This window comes from Triticum aestivum, chromosome 7A (genome assembly GCF_018294505.1).
Source record: "Triticum aestivum cultivar Chinese Spring chromosome 7A, IWGSC CS RefSeq v2.1, whole genome shotgun sequence".
Taxonomy (NCBI): Eukaryota; Viridiplantae; Streptophyta; class Magnoliopsida; order Poales; family Poaceae; genus Triticum; species Triticum aestivum.
In genome coordinates this window covers 710,549,144-710,567,943 of record NC_057812.1, presented here as the reverse complement: position 1 = coordinate 710,567,943, position 18,800 = coordinate 710,549,144, and the positions used below count along the sequence as shown (strand labels likewise).

At 46.1% G+C, this 18,800-nt stretch overlaps 1 protein-coding gene and 1 long non-coding RNA gene across 2 annotated transcripts; one reads left to right on the top strand and one right to left on the bottom strand.

Moving 5' to 3' along the window:
• Window positions 1-7,416: 7,416 nt before the first annotated feature.
• Window positions 7,417-17,602, bottom strand: LOC123149573 (protein argonaute 4A). The gene is made up of 21 exons (XM_044569257.1): window positions 17,442-17,602; window positions 13,829-14,037; window positions 13,477-13,704; window positions 13,216-13,349; window positions 13,012-13,109; window positions 12,798-12,895; window positions 12,543-12,696; window positions 12,335-12,451; window positions 12,109-12,216; window positions 11,944-12,006; window positions 11,486-11,837; window positions 11,290-11,405; window positions 11,057-11,191; window positions 10,799-10,926; window positions 10,615-10,680; window positions 10,289-10,352; window positions 10,086-10,212; window positions 9,731-9,804; window positions 9,528-9,622; window positions 9,384-9,415; window positions 7,417-7,775 (listed from the first exon to the last, which is right to left on the bottom strand). The coding sequence occupies exons 2-21, from the start codon at window positions 13,975-13,977 to the stop codon at window positions 7,615-7,617; spliced, it is 2,499 nt and encodes an 832-aa protein (XP_044425192.1). The 5' UTR covers window positions 13,978-14,037; window positions 17,442-17,602; the 3' UTR covers window positions 7,417-7,614.
• Window positions 7,743-14,519, top strand: LOC123149574 (uncharacterized). The gene is made up of 4 exons (XR_006474757.1): window positions 7,743-10,951; window positions 11,023-11,925; window positions 12,031-12,228; window positions 13,487-14,519. It is a non-coding gene; the product is annotated as an uncharacterized lncRNA (long non-coding RNA).
• Window positions 17,603-18,800: the final 1,198 nt, after the last annotated feature.

Below are 18,800 nucleotides of genomic sequence, written 5' to 3'. Positions count from 1 at the left end.
CAATACCTTCATTAACCATAAAGTGGCACTTTTCCCAATTCAAGACAAGATTAGTTTCTTCACATCTCTGCAAAACTCGATCAAGGTTGCTCAAGCAATCATCAAAAGAAGATCCATAGACGGAGAAATCGTCCATGAAAACCTCACAAATCTTTTCACAAAAGTCAGAGAATATAGCCATCATGCATCTTTGAAAGGTAGCAGGTGCATTACATAAACCAAAAGGCATACGTCTATAAGCAAAAGTACCAAAAGGGCAAGTAAAAGTAGTCTTTGATTGATCCTTAGCTGAGACAGGTATTTGAGAGAAACCAGAATAACCATCTAGAAAGCAAAAATGTGTATGTTTGGATAATCTTTCTAGCATTTGATCGATAAAAGGTAAGGGGTAATGATCCTTTTTAGTGGCCTTATTTAATTTGCGGAAATCAATTACCATCCTATAACCTGTAATAATTCTTTGAGGAATCAATTCATCTTTATCATTAGGAACGACAGTAATACCTCCCTTTTTAGGGACACAATGGACAGGACTTACCCACTGACTATCAGCAAGGGCATATATTATACCTGCCTCAAGGAGCTTTAGTATTTCCTTTCGCACCACTTCTTTCATTTTAGGATTCAGCCGTCATTGATGATCACGAACTGGTTTAGCATCTTCTTCCAAATTTATTTTATGTTGACATAGAGTGGGACTAATGCCCTTAAGATCATCAAGAGTATACCCAATAGTAGCACGGTGCTTCTTCAGAGTTTTCAATAATCTCTCTTCCTCATGCTCTGAAAAGGTTAGCACTAATAATAACAGGATATATCTTTTTCTCACAAGATAAGCATATTTAAGAGTATCAGGCAACGGTTTAAGCTCAAACACAGGATCACCCTTGGGTGGAGGAGGATCCCCTAGGATTTCAACAGGAAAATTGTGTTTCAGAATAGGTTCCTGTTTAAAGAATACTTCATCTATTTCCCTTCTTTCATTCATAAACATATCATTTTCATGGTCTAGCAAATATTGTTCTAAAGGATCACTAGGAGGTACGGCAATAGAAGTAAGACCAATAATTTCATCCTTACTAGGTAATTCTTCTTCACGGTGTTGTCTACTAAATTTAGAGAAATTAAATTCATGAGACATATCATCTAAACCGATAGTAACAACATCCTTTTTGCAATCTATCTTAGCATTAACAATGTTTAAGAAGGGTCTACCAAATATAATGTGACAAAAGCTATCTTGTGGGGAACCAAGAACAAGAAAATCAGTAGGATATTTAGTTTTCCCACACAAGACTTCAACATCTCTAACAATTCCCATTGGTGAAATAGTATCTCTATTGGCAAGTTTAATTGTGACATCAATATCTTCTATCTCAGCAGGTGCAATATCATGCATAATTTCTTTGTATAAGTCGTAAGGTATTGCACTATCACTAGCACGCATATCACATAAGCCATGATAACAATGATCTCCTATTTTAACAGAAATAACAGGCATGCCTACCACAGGTCTGTTTTTATCTTTAGCACAAGGTTTAGCAATTCTAGCAGTCTCATCAAGGAAATGAATAACATGCCCATCAATATTATCAGACAAGAGATCTTTAACAATAGCAATATCAGGTTCAACTTTAATTTTCTCAGAAGGTGTATAAGTTTTAATATAGCTTTTACGAACCACAGTTGAAGCTTTAGCATGATCCTTTATCCTAACAGGGAAATGTGGTTTCTCAACATAAGAAGTAGGAACAATAGGATCATTATAAGTGAGAGTCTTTTCTTCAACTTTAATAGGTGCAGCTACTTTTACTTCTATGGAAGGATGATATTTAAACCACTTCTCCTTGGGGAGATCAACATAAGTAGCAAAAGATTCACAGAAAGAAGCTACTATCTCAGAGTCAAGTCCATATTTAGTGCTAAATTTACGGAAAACATTGGTATCCATAAAAGATTTAACATAATCAAACTTAGGTGTCATACCTGACTCCTTACCTTCATCGAGGTCCCAATCTTCAGAGTTGCATTTAATTCTTTCCAATAAATCCCATTTGAATTCAATAGTCTTCGTCATAAAAGAGCCAGCACAAGAAGTATCGAGCATGGCGCGATTGTTATCATAAAGCCGAGCATATAAATTTTGAATAATCATCTCTCTTGAGAGCTCATGATTGGGGCATGAATATAACATTGATTTAAGCCTCCCCCAAGCTTGAGTGATGCTTTCTCCTCCGCGAGGCCAAAAATTATATATATAATTGCGATCACGATGAACAAGATGCATAGGATAAAACTTCTGATGAAATTCCAATTTCAGTCGTTTGTAGTTCCATGACCCCGTGTCATCACATAGCCTATACCATGTCAATGCATCTTCCTTCAAAGATAAAGGGAAGACCTTCTTCTTAAGGGCATCTCCAGCCGTTTGCCCCCCAGGAGGCACCTTTTTTCGCCTCCTGGGGGGCTGCCGGCGAGAACTTAGGCCTTGGGGGCCAAACCACTTCCACTCGTTGCCTCCCCACGAGCAGCGTTGGACTCCCACAATTGGAGCGTCATTTCGTCGAGCACCTTGACCGCGGCGGCGTCGACGACCTCCAGCCAGCGAAGGAGCGCGAGCGTCGACGGAGGCCTGGCGGAAGACCACACGGACATGAGCACGAGCAGCGCTGGGCTCCCACGGAGGCAGCAGCATTTCATCGAGCATCTTGACCGCGGCCGCGCCTGCTGCTCGCCGCCTCAACGCGCCCCGTCAGCGGGCTACACGGGGACGGGGCGGGCGCCCAGGACGCGGTGGCCGGCGGGCGTAGTAGACGCGTCCCGCCCGCGCCGCGCTGTCCAGGCCACAGCTGCGCCCTACCTCATCATGGCGTCCTCCACTGTCTCCTGCTCCTTCCCGACGACGGCGTCGCCGAGGCACCGCGCGAGGACGACGGTGTGAGCAACAAGGAGGAGGAGGAGGTTGCTGGTCGCTTGCCTTGTAGACGGGGCCGAAGCCGCCGTGGCCGAGCAGGTTGCCGTCGGAGAAGCCGGCGATGGCGGCCTCCAGCACCGGCAGATTGCTGAAGAGCGTCCACTGGTCGTCCTCCTCCTTGTTGCTCTCCCGACGACGAGGGCAAGGACGATCGAGCCCACAGCCGCGCCCATCCGCCCAGGCAGCGCCGCGCCCGCCCGCCCGCCCACACGCCATGGCCACACGCAGCGAGCTCCGACCCGGCCACGCCACAGCCACACGCCGGCAGACGAGCTGCCACGGCTCCGGCATGCCACGGGGGCGGAGTCGGGCGCCCGTCCATGCCGCGGCGCCATGCAGTCCAAGCAAAGCCTTCCACCTGAAGAAAGCAACACAGCCGCGAGAGCGCAAGCCAGAGCACAGCGGGGGAGGCGACCTGGCGGAGGGGGCAAGCGTGAGCCAGAGCAAGGCGGGGGAGGCGACCTGGCGAAGCAGAGGAGGGCGTGAGCCGGTGGGGGAGGCTGCAGGGGCGGAGGCGAGCGCGCGGGCGGAGCAGGCGGGGCGGCGAGCTCGGCGGGGTGGGATGGAAAAGGCGGGGCTGGGCGAGGGAAAGATTCCCACATGCACGGGTGGGCCTAGCAGGAAAAAGAGGAGAGAGAGTGAGGAGAGAGGCCGACATGTGGGGGTTTTGCATGCAAAAAGGAGCGCCGGCGCCCCCAAGTGCCTCCCGGCTTTTTGGGTTTGGATCGGGACCGCCGGACGTAACTTCGGCCAAATCCGGCGCTATTTGAGCTCTTGGGTTCCCGGATGGGAGAACAATTAAGCGTCGGCATCCAAAAAGTGCTCGTGGGGGGCATCCTGGGGGGCCGGCTGGAGATGCCCTAACAACATCTCTGGGTACACATGCAAGCTTAAATAATCCACAAACTTCATCCACATATATTAGGTGCTCATCAGGATGCGTTGTTCCGTCTCGTGCAAAAGGATTAGCTAGCAGTTTTTCTATCATACACAAAGGAATTTCAAAGCAGACATTTTCATTTTCAGTAGGTTGAGGAGCAACTCTTTGCTCTACTGGTCGGGGTGAAGATACCCCAAACAAGCCCCTCAGAGGATTACTTTCCATAGTAACAAGTGACAGTAAATTTCAGCACACTATATAAATTTTCCTTACCAAATCCCACCTACCAAAGGCGCTTCACTCCCCGGCAACGGCGCCAGAAAAGAGTCTTGATGACCCACAAGTATAGGGGATATATCGTAGTCCTTTCGATAAGTAAGAGTGTCGAACCCAACGAGGAACAGAAGGAAATGATAAGCGGTTTCCAGCAAGGTATTCTCTGCAAGTACTGAAATAAGTGGTAACAGATAGTTTTGTGATAGGATAATTTGTAACGAGCATCAAGTAACAAAAGTAAATAAAGTGCAACAAGGTGGCCCAATCCTTTTTGTAGCAAAGGACAAGCCTGGACAAACTCTTATATAGAGAAAAGCGCTCCTGATGACACATGGGAATATCGTCAAGCTTGTTTTCATCACGTTCATATGATTCGCGTTCGGTACTTTGATAATTTGGTATGTGGGTGAACCGGTGCTTGGGTGCTGTCCTTACTTGGACAAGCATCCCACTTATGATTAACCTCTATTGCAAGCATCCGCAACTACAACAAAAGTATTAAGGTAAACCTAATCATAGCATGAAACATATGGATCCAAATCAGCCCCTTACGAAGCAACGCATAAACTAGGGTTTAAGCTTCTGTCACTCTAGCAACCCATCATCTACTTATTACTTCCCAATGCCTTCCTCTAGGCCCAAATAATGGTGAAGTGTTATGTAGTCGACGTTCACATAACACCACTAGAGGAGAGACAACATACATCTCATCAAAATATCGGACAAATACCAAATTCACATGACTACTAATAGCAAGACTTCTCCCATGTCCTCAGGAACAAACGTAATTACTCACAAAGCATATTCATGTTCATAATCAGAGGGGTATTAATATGCATATAGGATCTGAACATATGATCTTCCACCAAATAAACCAACTAGCATCAACTACAAGGAGTAATTAACACTACTAGCAACCTACTAGTACCAATCCCAGACTTGGAGACAAGAATTGGATACAAGAGATGAACTAGGGTTTTGAGAGGAGATGGTGCTGATGAACATGTTGATGGAGATTTCCCTCTCCCGATGAGAGGAGTGTTGGTATGACGATGGCGATGATTTCCCACTCCCGGAGGGAAGTTTCCCCGGCAAAACAGCTCCGCCAGAGCCCTAGATTGGTTCTGCCAAGGTTCCGCCTCGTGGCGGCGGAGTTTCGTCCGAGGAGATGGCTTATTATTTTCTTCTCATCGAAAGACTCCATATAGCAGAAGATGGCCATCGGAGGGCCACCATCGGTGGCTATGGGCTGCCCTAGGTCGACCTAATCGCAATTAGGGCCTCGAGGTTCGCAACCCTGTAACAAGAAGAATGAACGGAGAAAAGGTGGTAGATAGGTTTTGCAATTGTGTGTTGTTCAATCAGTCTTCACCCTTAGGTATATAAGACGCAGCTAGACTTCATGTGCAAGGAAAATGTTTGGATTCACGTCAAAAACCCTAGTTTGAGTCCAATTTGGATGGTTTGGTCCGAATTTTCTAAAATTGTTCGGTTCAAAACTGGCTGCACCTTGCAAGTCATTCTTAGGCAGTAAACGACCTCGTATGGAGACATGCCCAAAAGCAATTTTGACTGTTTCAACGAGACGAATAATTGTCATGTTGAACGTTTTTCAATCCGAGGCCATCTTCACAGCCAAATCACTACCGCAAAATAGTTAATAACTCATGCTACCCATTAGACATAGTCATATGAGTGTGACCTTGTGTTTTCATTTTTAGTTTCATGAAAATTTCAGCACCAACCAAAATCACCGAATTTCAGTGATTTCCGTTGGCATTTCGGCTAAAGGGCTGAAATATCCACTTGAATTCAACTAAATATTTTGAATTTTCAAAAAATATTTGAATTCCTGTGTATTACTAAAATTGCTGAAATATTTTGGCGGAAAGATAAATATTTTAGTGTCTACTAACATTACTGAAATTCAGTGAATTTCATCAAAATCTCACTGAAAGTGAAAACCACTTGGACGTCATTTTTTACTCATAGTAGGGTCGCACTGTGCAGGCTCTGAATTTTGCATACGACTTCGTATTAAGATGATTTTTATATCAAAATCGACCATTTCAACGAGACGAAAACAACCCATGTAGATGATTTTCTCATATGAGGCCGTTTTGGAGGCGTAATAGGCCGAATGGTACTCTGAATACAAAATCTTAGTATTTCGAGTATAACTTCGGCCCTCGAGATGAGTTCAGATGACAATGACCCAAACTTTAAATATGTTCATGTTGCCAATATGAAACTTCATGTAGAGCGCCTCTTCATTTGATGCCATCTTAATAATCTTTTCTTTGGTGCCAAATCTGATGTCAACAGGTAGATGAGCTGAGCGTGGTGATAACCTTCAGACCCGCCACTAAAGGAGGCAGAGACGCTCCACAGGATGTAACCAGATCCGCCGTCCACTCGCCGCCCGCCTCCCATCAAAGCCGGATCCGAGAGACCAACCTCACCTGTTTCCTGCCGACATTCATCCAGCCCGACTGGTGCAACTCTACCACACTCCGCAACCCAAATCCCTCCGTCAATTGGTGCCCACGGCCGAGACAAGCACACTACACAGGTCCCCCGTGGCCAGATCCAAGTGGAACTCCGACAGGGGCAGGTCAAAGGCGCCAGATCTAATGGCCATCGGCACCACCGTGAAGGCGCTGGACAGGGTTGAGCTTCAGGTGTAAATTGGAGTCAAAATATGAGAAGGGTTGGCTTGATTGCCTAGATGAGGATGGAAGGTTTTTTTCCTCTCTCTCCTTTATTTTGCACTGATCTGAATAGTGCAAATTATATTTCAGTTTGAGATCTGGAAATTACTTCTTGATTGCAACTTGTGGCCTAATTAGTGTTATCCTCACATAATTATCTCTTTGTTGCATTTTTGTGGTTACCTAGCACCAGTGCTTCGTAGAAGAAATAAATTTAATAATGGATACTCCTATATTTTACTTATTGCTTTCCACCTATATTACTCCCTCTGTTTAAGACCTTGAAGACATTTCAGACAATGTGCAAAACAATCTATATTGAGTTGTTTGAAAGGACTTACAAAAGTGAACGGAGGGAGTAGCATATTTCATTTCACTACAATCTCCTCTAACCTGTAAGCAGGCTGAACAGCCATGCCTTTCCTTGCTAATTTAAGTAATTGACAACAAAGTATAGAATCAAAAAAACTATAATGACCCTTGTTGTTAAGCTAAAGATTATAAACCGTTGGACATTTATCAGCTTGACATCCCGAATACGTTGGCACGATGCACATGAGCAGAGTTTAAGGTCCTGACTATCGAAAGTTCAGATTATATATTATTGCCAAGGAGCTCCAAAAGTACCATATGGTAGCAATCAAAGATTGTTCTTCCACATAACATCCATTAAATCTACTAGCAGCTAAAACCAAAAGCGCCATTCAGTTCCATGTAGCATTTGATAAAGTTCCAGTCACTAATAACGGACGATGGGCAAACCGCGGGACGACTCAGCAGAAGAACATGGACGATGCCACATTGGGATGCAGAAAAGGCAGCTCCGGCACCGGCGCAGCCTCAGCTTGGGATGACGTCTCCGACATGCCGTCATCGAGCTTGGTGAACTTGGCCACATGCGCCGCGGCAAGGTGTGCATAGTAGATGGGAGCAACTGAGAGAGAGAGCGAAAATCAGATGATCAGCCATGAGTAAATTGCAGAAAACCACCACAATTGGGAACCCTAATTCACAAAACCAGCATCTTTCGTTTTTTTTTCAAAAACCCACCGCCGTTGTACTGACAGTTTTCAGAAACGCTAATCGCTCAATTAAAACTGTTTAAGTGAAAATCTGACCAGTGGGTCCTGATGACATGTCCACGTGACGGAGGATAGACGGCACAACTGGTCAACCCCGTCCCCGTCGCCAGCCAGGCTGCCGGCCGACGAGCCTCCCAGCACCGCTAGCTCCTGCGCCACGCAGCAGCACGCTCGGCCGCTTGCCATGTCCTCCGGCCACAAGCTGAATATGGATGCAGGACATGCCCAAAAGCTCCTGTTCCTGTACGGGCCTCAGGCCGACGAAGCAGCCGTCGCCGGACTGCAGGAGGCCGCCGGGAGCAGACCACGACAGGGGTGAGACGAAGAGGTTCTCAGGGGAATAGAAGGAGCTCCTGGAGCCTGCGCATGCTACTGGAGTACAGGACTAGGCAGGGAAGCACGACCTACTTGAGTTCGTCGGCCATGGCGGTGGTCGTGCTCGGAGCTCTTGGGGGATGGCGCTACAGCGCGAAATAGAGCAGAGAAGATGGGGGGAAACTGAGATCAGCTCACTTCGATGCGGTGGGAGAGCTCAGTGGGTACTGGGAAGGCTTGGAGGCGGCGAATTGACGGCGAGGAGCGGCCGGTGCAAGCAGCGGAGAAAAGCTCGATTCGGTCGTCTCCGGGCGTCCCTGCTCGAATCCGTCGGCGAGGGATATCAGCACGAGGAGGCGGAGCTCATGGACATGGTCTGGCGGCGATTCGTTAGCGGTGGCTACGCGGTAGCAAGGCAGTGCTCTCCGGGGGCGTCCTACCGCACCATGCCGCTCGGCTCGGCCACGACTACCCACCTCGCCGGCTGTGGCAAGCCACCTCCAGCTCGTCCCCGCGCGCTTCCCCTCCTCCTCATGTATCCTGCTCCACGCTCCGCTCGCCGCCGGCTACGGACGGAGCCGCGCGCATGACCCGGCTGTGCCACGACCAGCCACCTTGCCGGCTACGGCCATGGCTGCGCCGCCACCTCGCGCCGTGTCCGACGCCATCAGTCGGCGAGGACTCCGCACCGATGCCAGCTTTGCCCGAACCCCTGGATGAGCAGCTCGAGCTCCGTGATGGAGACGACGACGGCGGCGCACGGGAGGTGTTTGTAAGAATGCTTGAAAAAAGAGGAAGGAGCAAGCACACTGATGGGTGGGTCCTACGTCTAACTTAACATGGAGCGAAACTTTCTAACGGCATGTAACGAGCACCGTCTTTACCCGGGCCACGTGGCACCTGTCATTGGGACCCACTAGTCAGATTTTCACTCAAACAACTCTAATTGCTTGTTCAGTGTTTTCTGAAAACTGTCAGCACAATGGTGGTGGTTTTTTGAAAAAAAAACGAAAGATGGTTGTTTTATGAATTAGGGTCCCCAATTGTGGTGGTTTTTTGCAATTTACTCGATCAGCCATGCATGCCGTTTTGACTGATAAGTTGTTGCGAGATCAATCAAGTAATGGCAAATCATGCTTACTTACCTACTGAGATGGCTGTGGTGCTCCTCTGATACCTGAAACGAGTACACAAGCATCAAAATGTCACAAAGAGTGCAACGATGATCATCGACCAGAGGCAAATTAAGGTAACAACTGAATCTTTTGTAACTGTTTCAGTGCACATACGTGTAGGACAGGGAGTGCACGAGCTCCTGCAGATCGTCAGTAGAGAAGCCTATCTCATCATGGAGCACATGGTAGTGTGTTGGCCTTGTAGTCCCCTGGAATTAACACACGAGCATAGAGGACTGACTTAATTAGATTCAAATAAGCATTTGCAAAGCAGTGAATTACAATCACAACTCACACAAGGTATAGAGAGAACATACGATAATGCCAGCATGAGCACACATGTAGAAATCATAGTTCCTGGGATGGCAGATTACTCCATCAACCACAGTACCTAAACAAGGGGAAAGTAGGACTATGATAAGAATGTATGTGTACAAAAAGCATAGAAATTGAGCTTGTTTGATCCATACAAAATTGCAAATAATAGTTCTCTGGTAGCTAGGTGTGTAGAGATTCTTATTAAGTGCTTTTGATTTCGTGTGAATGCGTATATACAAACGGAACAAGCTAGCAGTCCCGATGATTGCCGTCCTCCACTAAAATTGAAAGATTGAAAATTCAGAATTTTTTTTGAAAGAATGTAAAGGTACTTGGATAAAAGATATAGGTTACCAGGGGGAACATTATTCACTCCATTCCGCAAGAAAAATCTTGTGTGATGATTCTTCTGTGCAACTATCACTGTGAACTTGGGGAACCAGTTGCCACCAAAATGCTTGTCGCCAAAAAACTTGCATGCCTGTAGTATCAATTAGAATTACATCATTACATCAAGAACCGGCGCATGAGGAAGAATTAGATGTCATTTATGTTACCTCCATGATCTGGCCTAGCTCATCATTCAACACCTGATCGAACTGGCTCTCACTAACCCCATCCCTAATATCAAGACAACAAAACTCCTTAGCCAGCATCAGGGTGCCAAAGTAAACTTATTGAAGACGTCAAGTATTAGAGTCAGTTTGTACTCTTAGGACTATGAATAAAATGTGGGGAGTGTTCTGAGGGACAACACACAATTAATAAACCAATTTCTACACGACAGTTATGATTATTTTCAAAAAAGAAAAGTTATGATGCTGAAGTACAAAGTACACTATCAGTTAGCGTTTGCACACATTATCCCAGGAGGACAACTGACCTGAAAATGATAATTTGTTCCGGCTTCGGTTTATTGTTTTTTCCGAGGAAGGCAACTAGTGAATCCCTGAAATGTTATACCCCAGTGAGCAAAAAGAAGAAAAAGAAAAGCATACGGTTAGGAAGCACTGTTATTAACATTGTTTAAATTTCACTTATCTAAAACCTATGCAGCAGAGACTCACTTAATGAGGCCATGATCAGTATCTCCATCTTGCTTAAACAAGGTTTTGATCATTTCCTGCCTGGGTGGCAGAGTGCACACAGAAGCTCTGTATTTTGAGATGATTGGCCACTCCAATGAACTAACAACCTAGGTAAAAGCCAAAAATACCAGGGTGAGTCAGCAAATTATCGGTTGGAAAATCTCTCAAGGACTATCAGCTGACACCTAAGTTTCTTACTGCAGGAAACTGAAAACAGAAGCATGATATGTTACTTACTGCAGCAACCGATGGCACGTCACGTCCTGGTGAACCATGGGAAACATCCATACCAAAGATGATGGTTGGAATCCTCGACACGTGAGGAATAGCATGGGTTATTTCCTTTTTCAGCAATGAATTTAACCCGCCAAGCTGTTTGGCAGGACAAATTTAATAAAAGCAAAGCATTCAGTTTTCAGCTAACAAATCCAAAGTACATTGAAGATGGCAATGCAAATCACACTCCAAACCTTGGCATTTATCTTTAGCAGCACATTTGTGAGGTACTGATCTTTGACGTTGGGAGGAGGAACCAAGCATTGTGTAACAATGCCACGTTGTGCAAGGCATTCACGCTTCCATGGTCCTGATAAGAACAAGAAACGTTTGGATGGCAGGTAGAAGCATAATGAAGCTTACTTACAAGGCTGAGTTAGCAGAGCATACCATATATGTCAGAGTTCTTCTCAGGAAGAAAACACAGGAGAAACTCTGGATTATTTCCTCCGAATGCTATATTTACCTGCCGAAACATATCCTCCACCCTTTTTGCCGGAGATTGATGTTTCATTTTATGAATCTCCTGAATTACAGCGCTATATTTCTCCATACTCTGCAAATCAAACTGGCTAAGACATTTGAAAAGGCTCAATATCAGGTGAAGCAGTGAACTTACGATTCCCTTCTCGCTACCGGATTGGAGAGGGTGCTCGACAAGATGTTCAACATCACGTCGTGTAGAAAAATCAACAACTCCCCATGGCCAGGTCTTCTTAAAGTCAATCGGCCGAAAAAACCTCTGAAGAATTGAACCAGGAAAGTTACCGCATCGACGCGAAAACAAAGAGTTTACGGTGCACATGTGTGGAGTTTAATCAACAGAACAGGTATGCTCGATTGCTCACATTTTTATTGAAATTCCACCTCCCATTAGGTGTATATAGTTGTCTACCATCTGCAGCGCTTAACTGCACATTACGATATTTAATTAGATGCAAAGCAGAAAAGGGCATGCGCACAGTACGCATTCAAAAACAGCCAGTCAAAAGAACAGGTAGGGCTCTGCCAACCTGTGGTGCCTCAAGGACTCTACCCTGAACCTGGGTAAAGTCTGGAACTATTGATATGCCGCATTCCTTCATCATTGGCTCGGAATCATAATTATTGGCACGCAACTCCTATCATGATAGGTAAACAAAATTGAGAATTTATTTTTTGTCTTTTCGATGTTTTTAGGAGATGTTGTGAACGTATCTACCGCAGTTTAGCTGAATTCAGGGTATCAGTGTAACTTACACCATACAACTTCGACATCCTCTGATCCGGCCTCTGCCTGGATGCCTCCACCAGCTTTGACCTTTGCGACGTGGACAAAGACCTTTTATACCTTTGCAATGGCACTAGGCGGCAAACCTGTTGCAAACATGGAAATGAGCACACAAAAAAAGAAGACATATCTACCAAAAGACTGATTCAAAACAAGAATAGGAAGCGAGGGACGGACCTCCAGCGGGAGGTATGTTGGGCGGTTTGGCTTCCCCACATTTAGACATGGCATATGAGCAGACTTCTCCAGCTTCATCGACCAACGGTCCATGAAGTAATCATAGACAGTTACATCCACAGTACCGTTGCCATCTTTTTGCTTTAGTGGGAACCTAGATCAAGAATTTATATATGAATTATATTGAAATGAGAGCAGCTGAGGCATGTGCCCTGAGCTCGCATATCATGATTCAAATCAAGAGTAACATCTTACGTCTGGTTATAGCAACTGTTTTCGGACAATCCGACAATCCTAAATTCCGCCTTCGTGTGAGTGGTTTCAATCCTTAATTTATTCAGTGCCCGTTTAGCCTAAAATTATGTCATGGACGACCAAGATTAGAGCAGGGAAACATTGTAGTGTAGAAATGAACAATTTTTGATGGGCTAAGAATATATTAATAAGAAATCACTAAGTTTCAGCTTACTTTGCCCCAGTCAATGCTAGAAGTGTCCTTGACACCCTGGTTGGAGAGCAGAAATGCAATCACAGGCCCAGGTTCCACTACCATAGTGGTGGACAAATCTGCAAAAATTCAAAAATCCATATATCATGCACCATCAATGTTGTAAAAAAACATTTTACCACGAACCTAGTGCAAATTAGGCCTCTAGCTAGGCTATAAACATACCACAATTGAGTAAAAGCCCACTTTGAGTGGGTCGAATGCTAGAATGAAAACCCTGACAACCTAGAACACCGCCACCCAACTTGATGCAATCGGAATCTCTACGGAAAAAAGACTGTCGGACTAAGAGGCGATTCCTGCATGCAGCCAGCCAACAAGAAATCTGAGTATAATAAGAACCTAAGAACGAGTGACTAATCATAGAGTTTGCAACATTAGATAAAAGATAGACGAAGTTGTTCATAAATAAACACAACAACATACTGTCTTGCAGCGTGCTGCCTCAGAATGATGTCAAGAACCCGAAGAACCTCCTGCGAGTTCTCAGATTCCTGACCGCCACCAAGGACGAGGGCAATGGCACTGATCGGAACCTTTGCTGTGAAGGTGATATCCACCTTGAACCTTTTGCTCTGTCCTGCCTGTTTCATTCTTTTCTTGTCGCTTGGTCCTGGACTGCCATCTGCTCCCGGGCTCTGGCTCGTTGCAATCCTGCAGGTAAATGGCAAGACAATTCCCCCAACCAACAAGAGAATAAGAGATCGACGAGCTCAAGAACAGATAAGCTTTCCCTGGTGAGAAATGGGTGATGGATTGGAGCTGATGAATGCCTTACTTTCTGGACAAAGCATCGCCATCTATGACAACGTCAAAATCATTGGTGGCAAATGGGAGAGGCCCAGAGGTGAAGAGGCTTTTGTCGCCATCGTAGGCGAATTGCTTGCCATCAAGCAAAGAGGCATAGGTCTCGTGCAGCTGCTTCATCACCTTTCTGCATACTCCTTGCCCGATTACCGGATGATCGTCTTCATACTTGAGATCCACCTGCGGTCGATACGATCCAACAAAATTGAAAACCAACTGTCAGAATGTAGCCATGCATGGAAATTAATTTCAAGAACTGGAATGGTGATGGACTAGCTATGTAATGTAGGTAGGACGAGGCATGTTCTCCTACATTGTAGTGGTAAAAGAAGTCATGTGTTGGATTCCCAGAGACTTTGAAGTGGTTCGTGAGTAGCTGTATGGTCTGCCCTCTCTTGCCAGAGTATTTAACCAAAAACTACCATATTTCATGGAAACGTGTCCAGAAACTACCACTTTACGAATTTGTGCCGAAAACTACCACTTTTTTGTTAATCTATGACTAAAAACTACCATGTCGGGGAAGTGCCCGATTCGCCTCTTCTAAACGCCTTTCTGACAGGATGAGCCCACAAGTCGGGTTGACCGTTAACTTTGACCGTTATTACAAATAGGACCCACACGTTAACCCTCTTCTTCCTCCTCTCTCCCTCTCTTTGGCATTTCTACAAACACCTTGTGTGCACCTGCAGTTTGCCCGAGATCCTGACCGACGCGCCCTTCTCGAGCGAGCCGAGCGCGTGGCTCTGGATGCTGCTGCCGTCCCCGGCCTACTCCTCGAGCAGGTCTCCGACCAGGGCGCTGGCGGGGGAGGGCCAAGGTCGTCCTCGGCGTCGGCCCAGACGACGTCCTCGGCCTCGGTCGAAGCTAGCGTGCGCCATGGAGTTGCCGCTGAAAGCCGTCCAGTTCTGCCCGCCCTCCAGCATCACGTCCACCTCTGGCACTGAGTGCCCCGTCTGCGACGATAGCCGATAGCAGCTTCGTGGAGTCGTAGCAGAGATCGAACGGCGCCACCGCCGGCGTGACCCTCCTCGCGCTCCTGCCCATGGCGCGGTCGAAGGCCGCGATCAAGGGGCGGTACACGTCGTGGCGAAGCTCCGTGTAGTGGACCGTGGAGAAGCCGACGATGGGCGCACCGGCGCTCGCGAATGCCACACGCGCTCCGTCCATGGCGATGCCATTGCTGGCCGAGACGTAGTAGCCGGGGTCTTCGGCGAACGGGCGGCGCAGCGGGACCCCCTCGGACAGGAGCATCGTGACTGCCGGCCAGTCAGCCCGGGGAGCGAGGAAGAAAGGGCCGCCGCTGAAGATTGCCGCGCCCGCGCGGTCGCCATCGCCTGGGAGGCACAACGCGAACGAGCTGGCGACCCTCTGCGCGCTCGCGACCTGCGCCAGGAACGAGCGGGCGGAGCGTGCGAGCCCTGCGACGCCGACAGCGCCGCAGGAGGCAGCGACAGAGAAGAAGACCGGGAACAGCGGGCAGACAGCGTCACGCGCGTGGTCTGGCCGTGGTCGGCGCTGCACGGCGACGTGACGACCGGGGCTGAGAGGTCGAGGACGACCGCGGCCGGCGTTGAGGGCCGCCACACACACGGGGTGTTTGTGGAAATGCCAAAGAAAAGGAGAGAGGAGGAAGAAGAGGGTTAACGTGTGGGTCTCATTTGTAATAACGGTCAAAGTTAACAGTCAACCTGACTTGTGGGCCCATCTTGTTAGAAAGGCGTTTAGAAGAGGCGAATCGGGCACTTTCCCGACATGGTAGTTTTTAGTCACAGATTAGCAAAAAAGTGGTAGTTTTCGGCACAAATTCGTAAAGTGATAGTTTTTGGACACGTTTTCATGAAATGTGGTAGTTTTTAGTTAAATACTCCTCTTGCCAAGCTCACGTGGCCTCGTGATAGGAAGCCTCCGAGGCGTGGCCGTCTTATCGCCCTTTTCAGTGTGGGACATTGGTGACTTGCTGGGTCCGCCATGGGACTTGCTTGGATTTGGATCACCCTTGCTACTCATCTACAAAGAAAAACACAGCAAGGAAATCTGACCAAACAAGGCTATATATATTAAGTTGGGCAGGGAATTAACCAGGCATTAATTGTTCCATTCTTTTTTCAAGCACAAGCACTACCTGTGTGCAGCGCTCCACGATTAATTAGTTCCATATGTGTTTTTCATATATTTTTTCCATGAATTCAATTAATTATATGAAGCACACTGATAATGGGAACAATCCAACTTGTGTGGCATGAAAATGATTTTTGCTATGATGCATGCATGGTATGCTTCCCACAAAGAAATTAAGGAGAAATTAAGTTAGGGGCACTGCTTGTATCTTAACTCCGATCCAGGTGAGATCTAGATCGAGCATAGAAAAAGTATGGACACAATAATACTAATAATCAGGAATCTGGAAATTATTACGAAACAAGGAAACGATTGATTAGTACAACATCACCATACTTTGCACTGAGAAGAAAAGAAAAGAAAAGAAGAAAAAACGCATCACCAAACCAGCCTAAAAACCCTCGTGCACAAAAGAAACCGGCAAGCAAGCACTAGCGAATAAACTGTTTCATCATCACTCAGAAAATTAAAGCCCGAGCCCTAACTTTGTATGACGGGCGAACCATGAAGAAGATGAACTAATGCAGCGGCAGAAACCACACGATCGGTCGATTCCGCTGTGGGGAGAAACCTCGAGAACCGCCGATCGATCTAGCGAATGTCTTATCCCTACCAGCGGTGACTAGGATGGATCTACGAGCCGTCGATCGGCTGGCAAGGAAACAGAGAGAAATGAAACAAACTATACGAAGCAAACTAATAATAATGGGAATAACACAATTTGTGTCGCATGCATGAAGATGATTTATGATGCATGCATCATCGTATGTTTCCCGGAAAGAAAAGAGAAATCAGGCTAGGGGTTCTGCTTGTAACTCCGATCCAGGTGAGATTTGGAGCAAGCAAAGAAAAAGTTTGGGCATAATAATAATAATAATAATAATAATAATAATAATAATAATAATAATAATAATAATAATAATAATAATAATAATAATAATAATAATAATAATAATAATAATAATCAGGAATCTGGAAACTAAGGAACAAGGAAATGACTGATTAGTACTACAACATCACCATGCACTTTGCAGTTTGCACTTTGCACTAATAAGAAGAAAAGAAAAGGAGAACCCTAAAAAAAGGTATCACCAAACCAGCCTGAAAACCCTCGTGCGCAAAAAGAAACCGGCAAGCAAAGAGCAGCAGCGACTGTTTCATGATTCATCATCACCCACAAAGCTGCAAGCCCATGAAGAAGGTGAACTAATGGAGCGGCAGAGACCACGCGATCGATGGATCGGTCGGTCGATTCCGCCGCAGGGAAAGCCACCCATCGATCTACCTACCGGCGGCTTGGTTGGACGGATCTACGTACGATACGAACCCTCGATCGGCCGGCCGGCGAGGAAACAGAGAGGAATGGAACAACACAGCGCAGCAACCCGGAGGCTCGGGAAGATGGGTTAGGGAGGAATCCAGGAGTGAACGCGGAGGGAGGGTCCGTAGATAGGTATGCTCACCTTGGCCGGCCGGCCGAAATCATTTTTGGGCTTGCTGGCTGGCTTCTCTTCTCTTCTCTTCTCTTCTCTTTGGCTTGCTGGCTGGCTGGCTTCTCACAGTCACTTTTCTCTCCCTCGTATTTATGGGCGGCAGCTTACGTCCAATCCAATTCCAATCCGAGCAGAAAAAGAACGGAAAACCAGCCCCCTTCCTTGGCCCTCCTCACCGTGGACCGACCGACTGACTGTGACCAAGCGGGCGAGCGACCTCATTTCGTCTCGCTGCGATGTGGGCCTCAGCGTAACGGGGCCCATGTGTCGGCCCCAGTACATGTATGCACGCATCTGGACGGTTCTCTCTCTGATATAGTGCTCTCTCCACTTGTTACATCTGCTTCCTCTAACTCGGGCCTCTTTTGATTCATAGGATAGGATTATCATAGAAACTAGCGGTGTGTCCCGCGCATTAGCGCGGCTAGTATTCCATAAGGTTTCTTTAGTCATTTAGTTCTACTCTTGCTTCTAGCATTTACTATATTTTATTCCTCCCTACTTCATCCGAGAAAGTGGCTCCTTATAAATGTTTTAAAATTACTTCTCTAAATTGATCTTATTATGGTATATCATTGGCAATGGCAAGGCATACATCCCGAATTCAAGGTCATTCTTAAGCATGTTATTGACCCAAGTGAGGATCCATTCATTAACTGCCTTTGTGGTATAAATCTAACTGGCTATTTTGCCAAGAAACAATGGGATTACACCAACTACGTGTATGTATATTGATTTTTTTGTGAAAGAAAGTAGTACAGACGAAGAGGAAATAACTAAGAAGCCCCCTAAGAATGATCTATATGAACCTCTCTGATCATTGCCTCTAGACATGTACCTGGCCTAACCCTTCCTTGCTAAATTACTTGCAAAATGACTAAAGAAACCTTATATTGACTCTAGACATCATATATTGACTCGCTTTATGACATCAACAGTTCCATGATCATCATTCTAAGTGTATTCAACGAATTTATCGAATATAGCCAAGTTTTATAAACAAAATGAAAATAAAAAAATGCACAATCTCAATGTAAGATCCTAGGAATATAGGATCAACTGAGACATAAGCAAGTCTCAATCGACTGAGATCTAGCAAGACTGGTCTCTTTTCCTTCACCAAAAAATCCATTCCATAAGAATCTCAACATGAACGAAAATGCCATTTTTTTTCTTTTAGATATGCAATGCACTCACGCACGCTCTATTTTTACTCTCTGTACCAACCCTCTAAAATTCACGTGTTTATTTCATGTGCACTATCCAAAGTTATCTTTTATGAAACTTATGCATTATATCCTAATTCTAGGCGCGTGGGTGGCATTAAAT

Excerpts from the sequence above, each read along its gene's own strand:
- LOC123149573 (XM_044569257.1), bottom strand. The coding sequence starts at position 13,977 with ATGAAGCAGCTGCACGAGACCTATGCCTCTTTGCTTGATGGCAAGCAA. Across the intron at positions 13,110-13,215 it reads TGGGCTTTTACTCAATTGTG|ATTTGTCCACCACTATGGTA; the intron begins GTATGTTTATAG and ends GAATTTTTGCAG. Across the intron at positions 10,927-11,056 it reads ACGTGCCATCGGTTGCTGCA|GTTGTTAGTTCATTGGAGTG; the intron begins GTAAGTAACATA and ends GCTTTTACCTAG.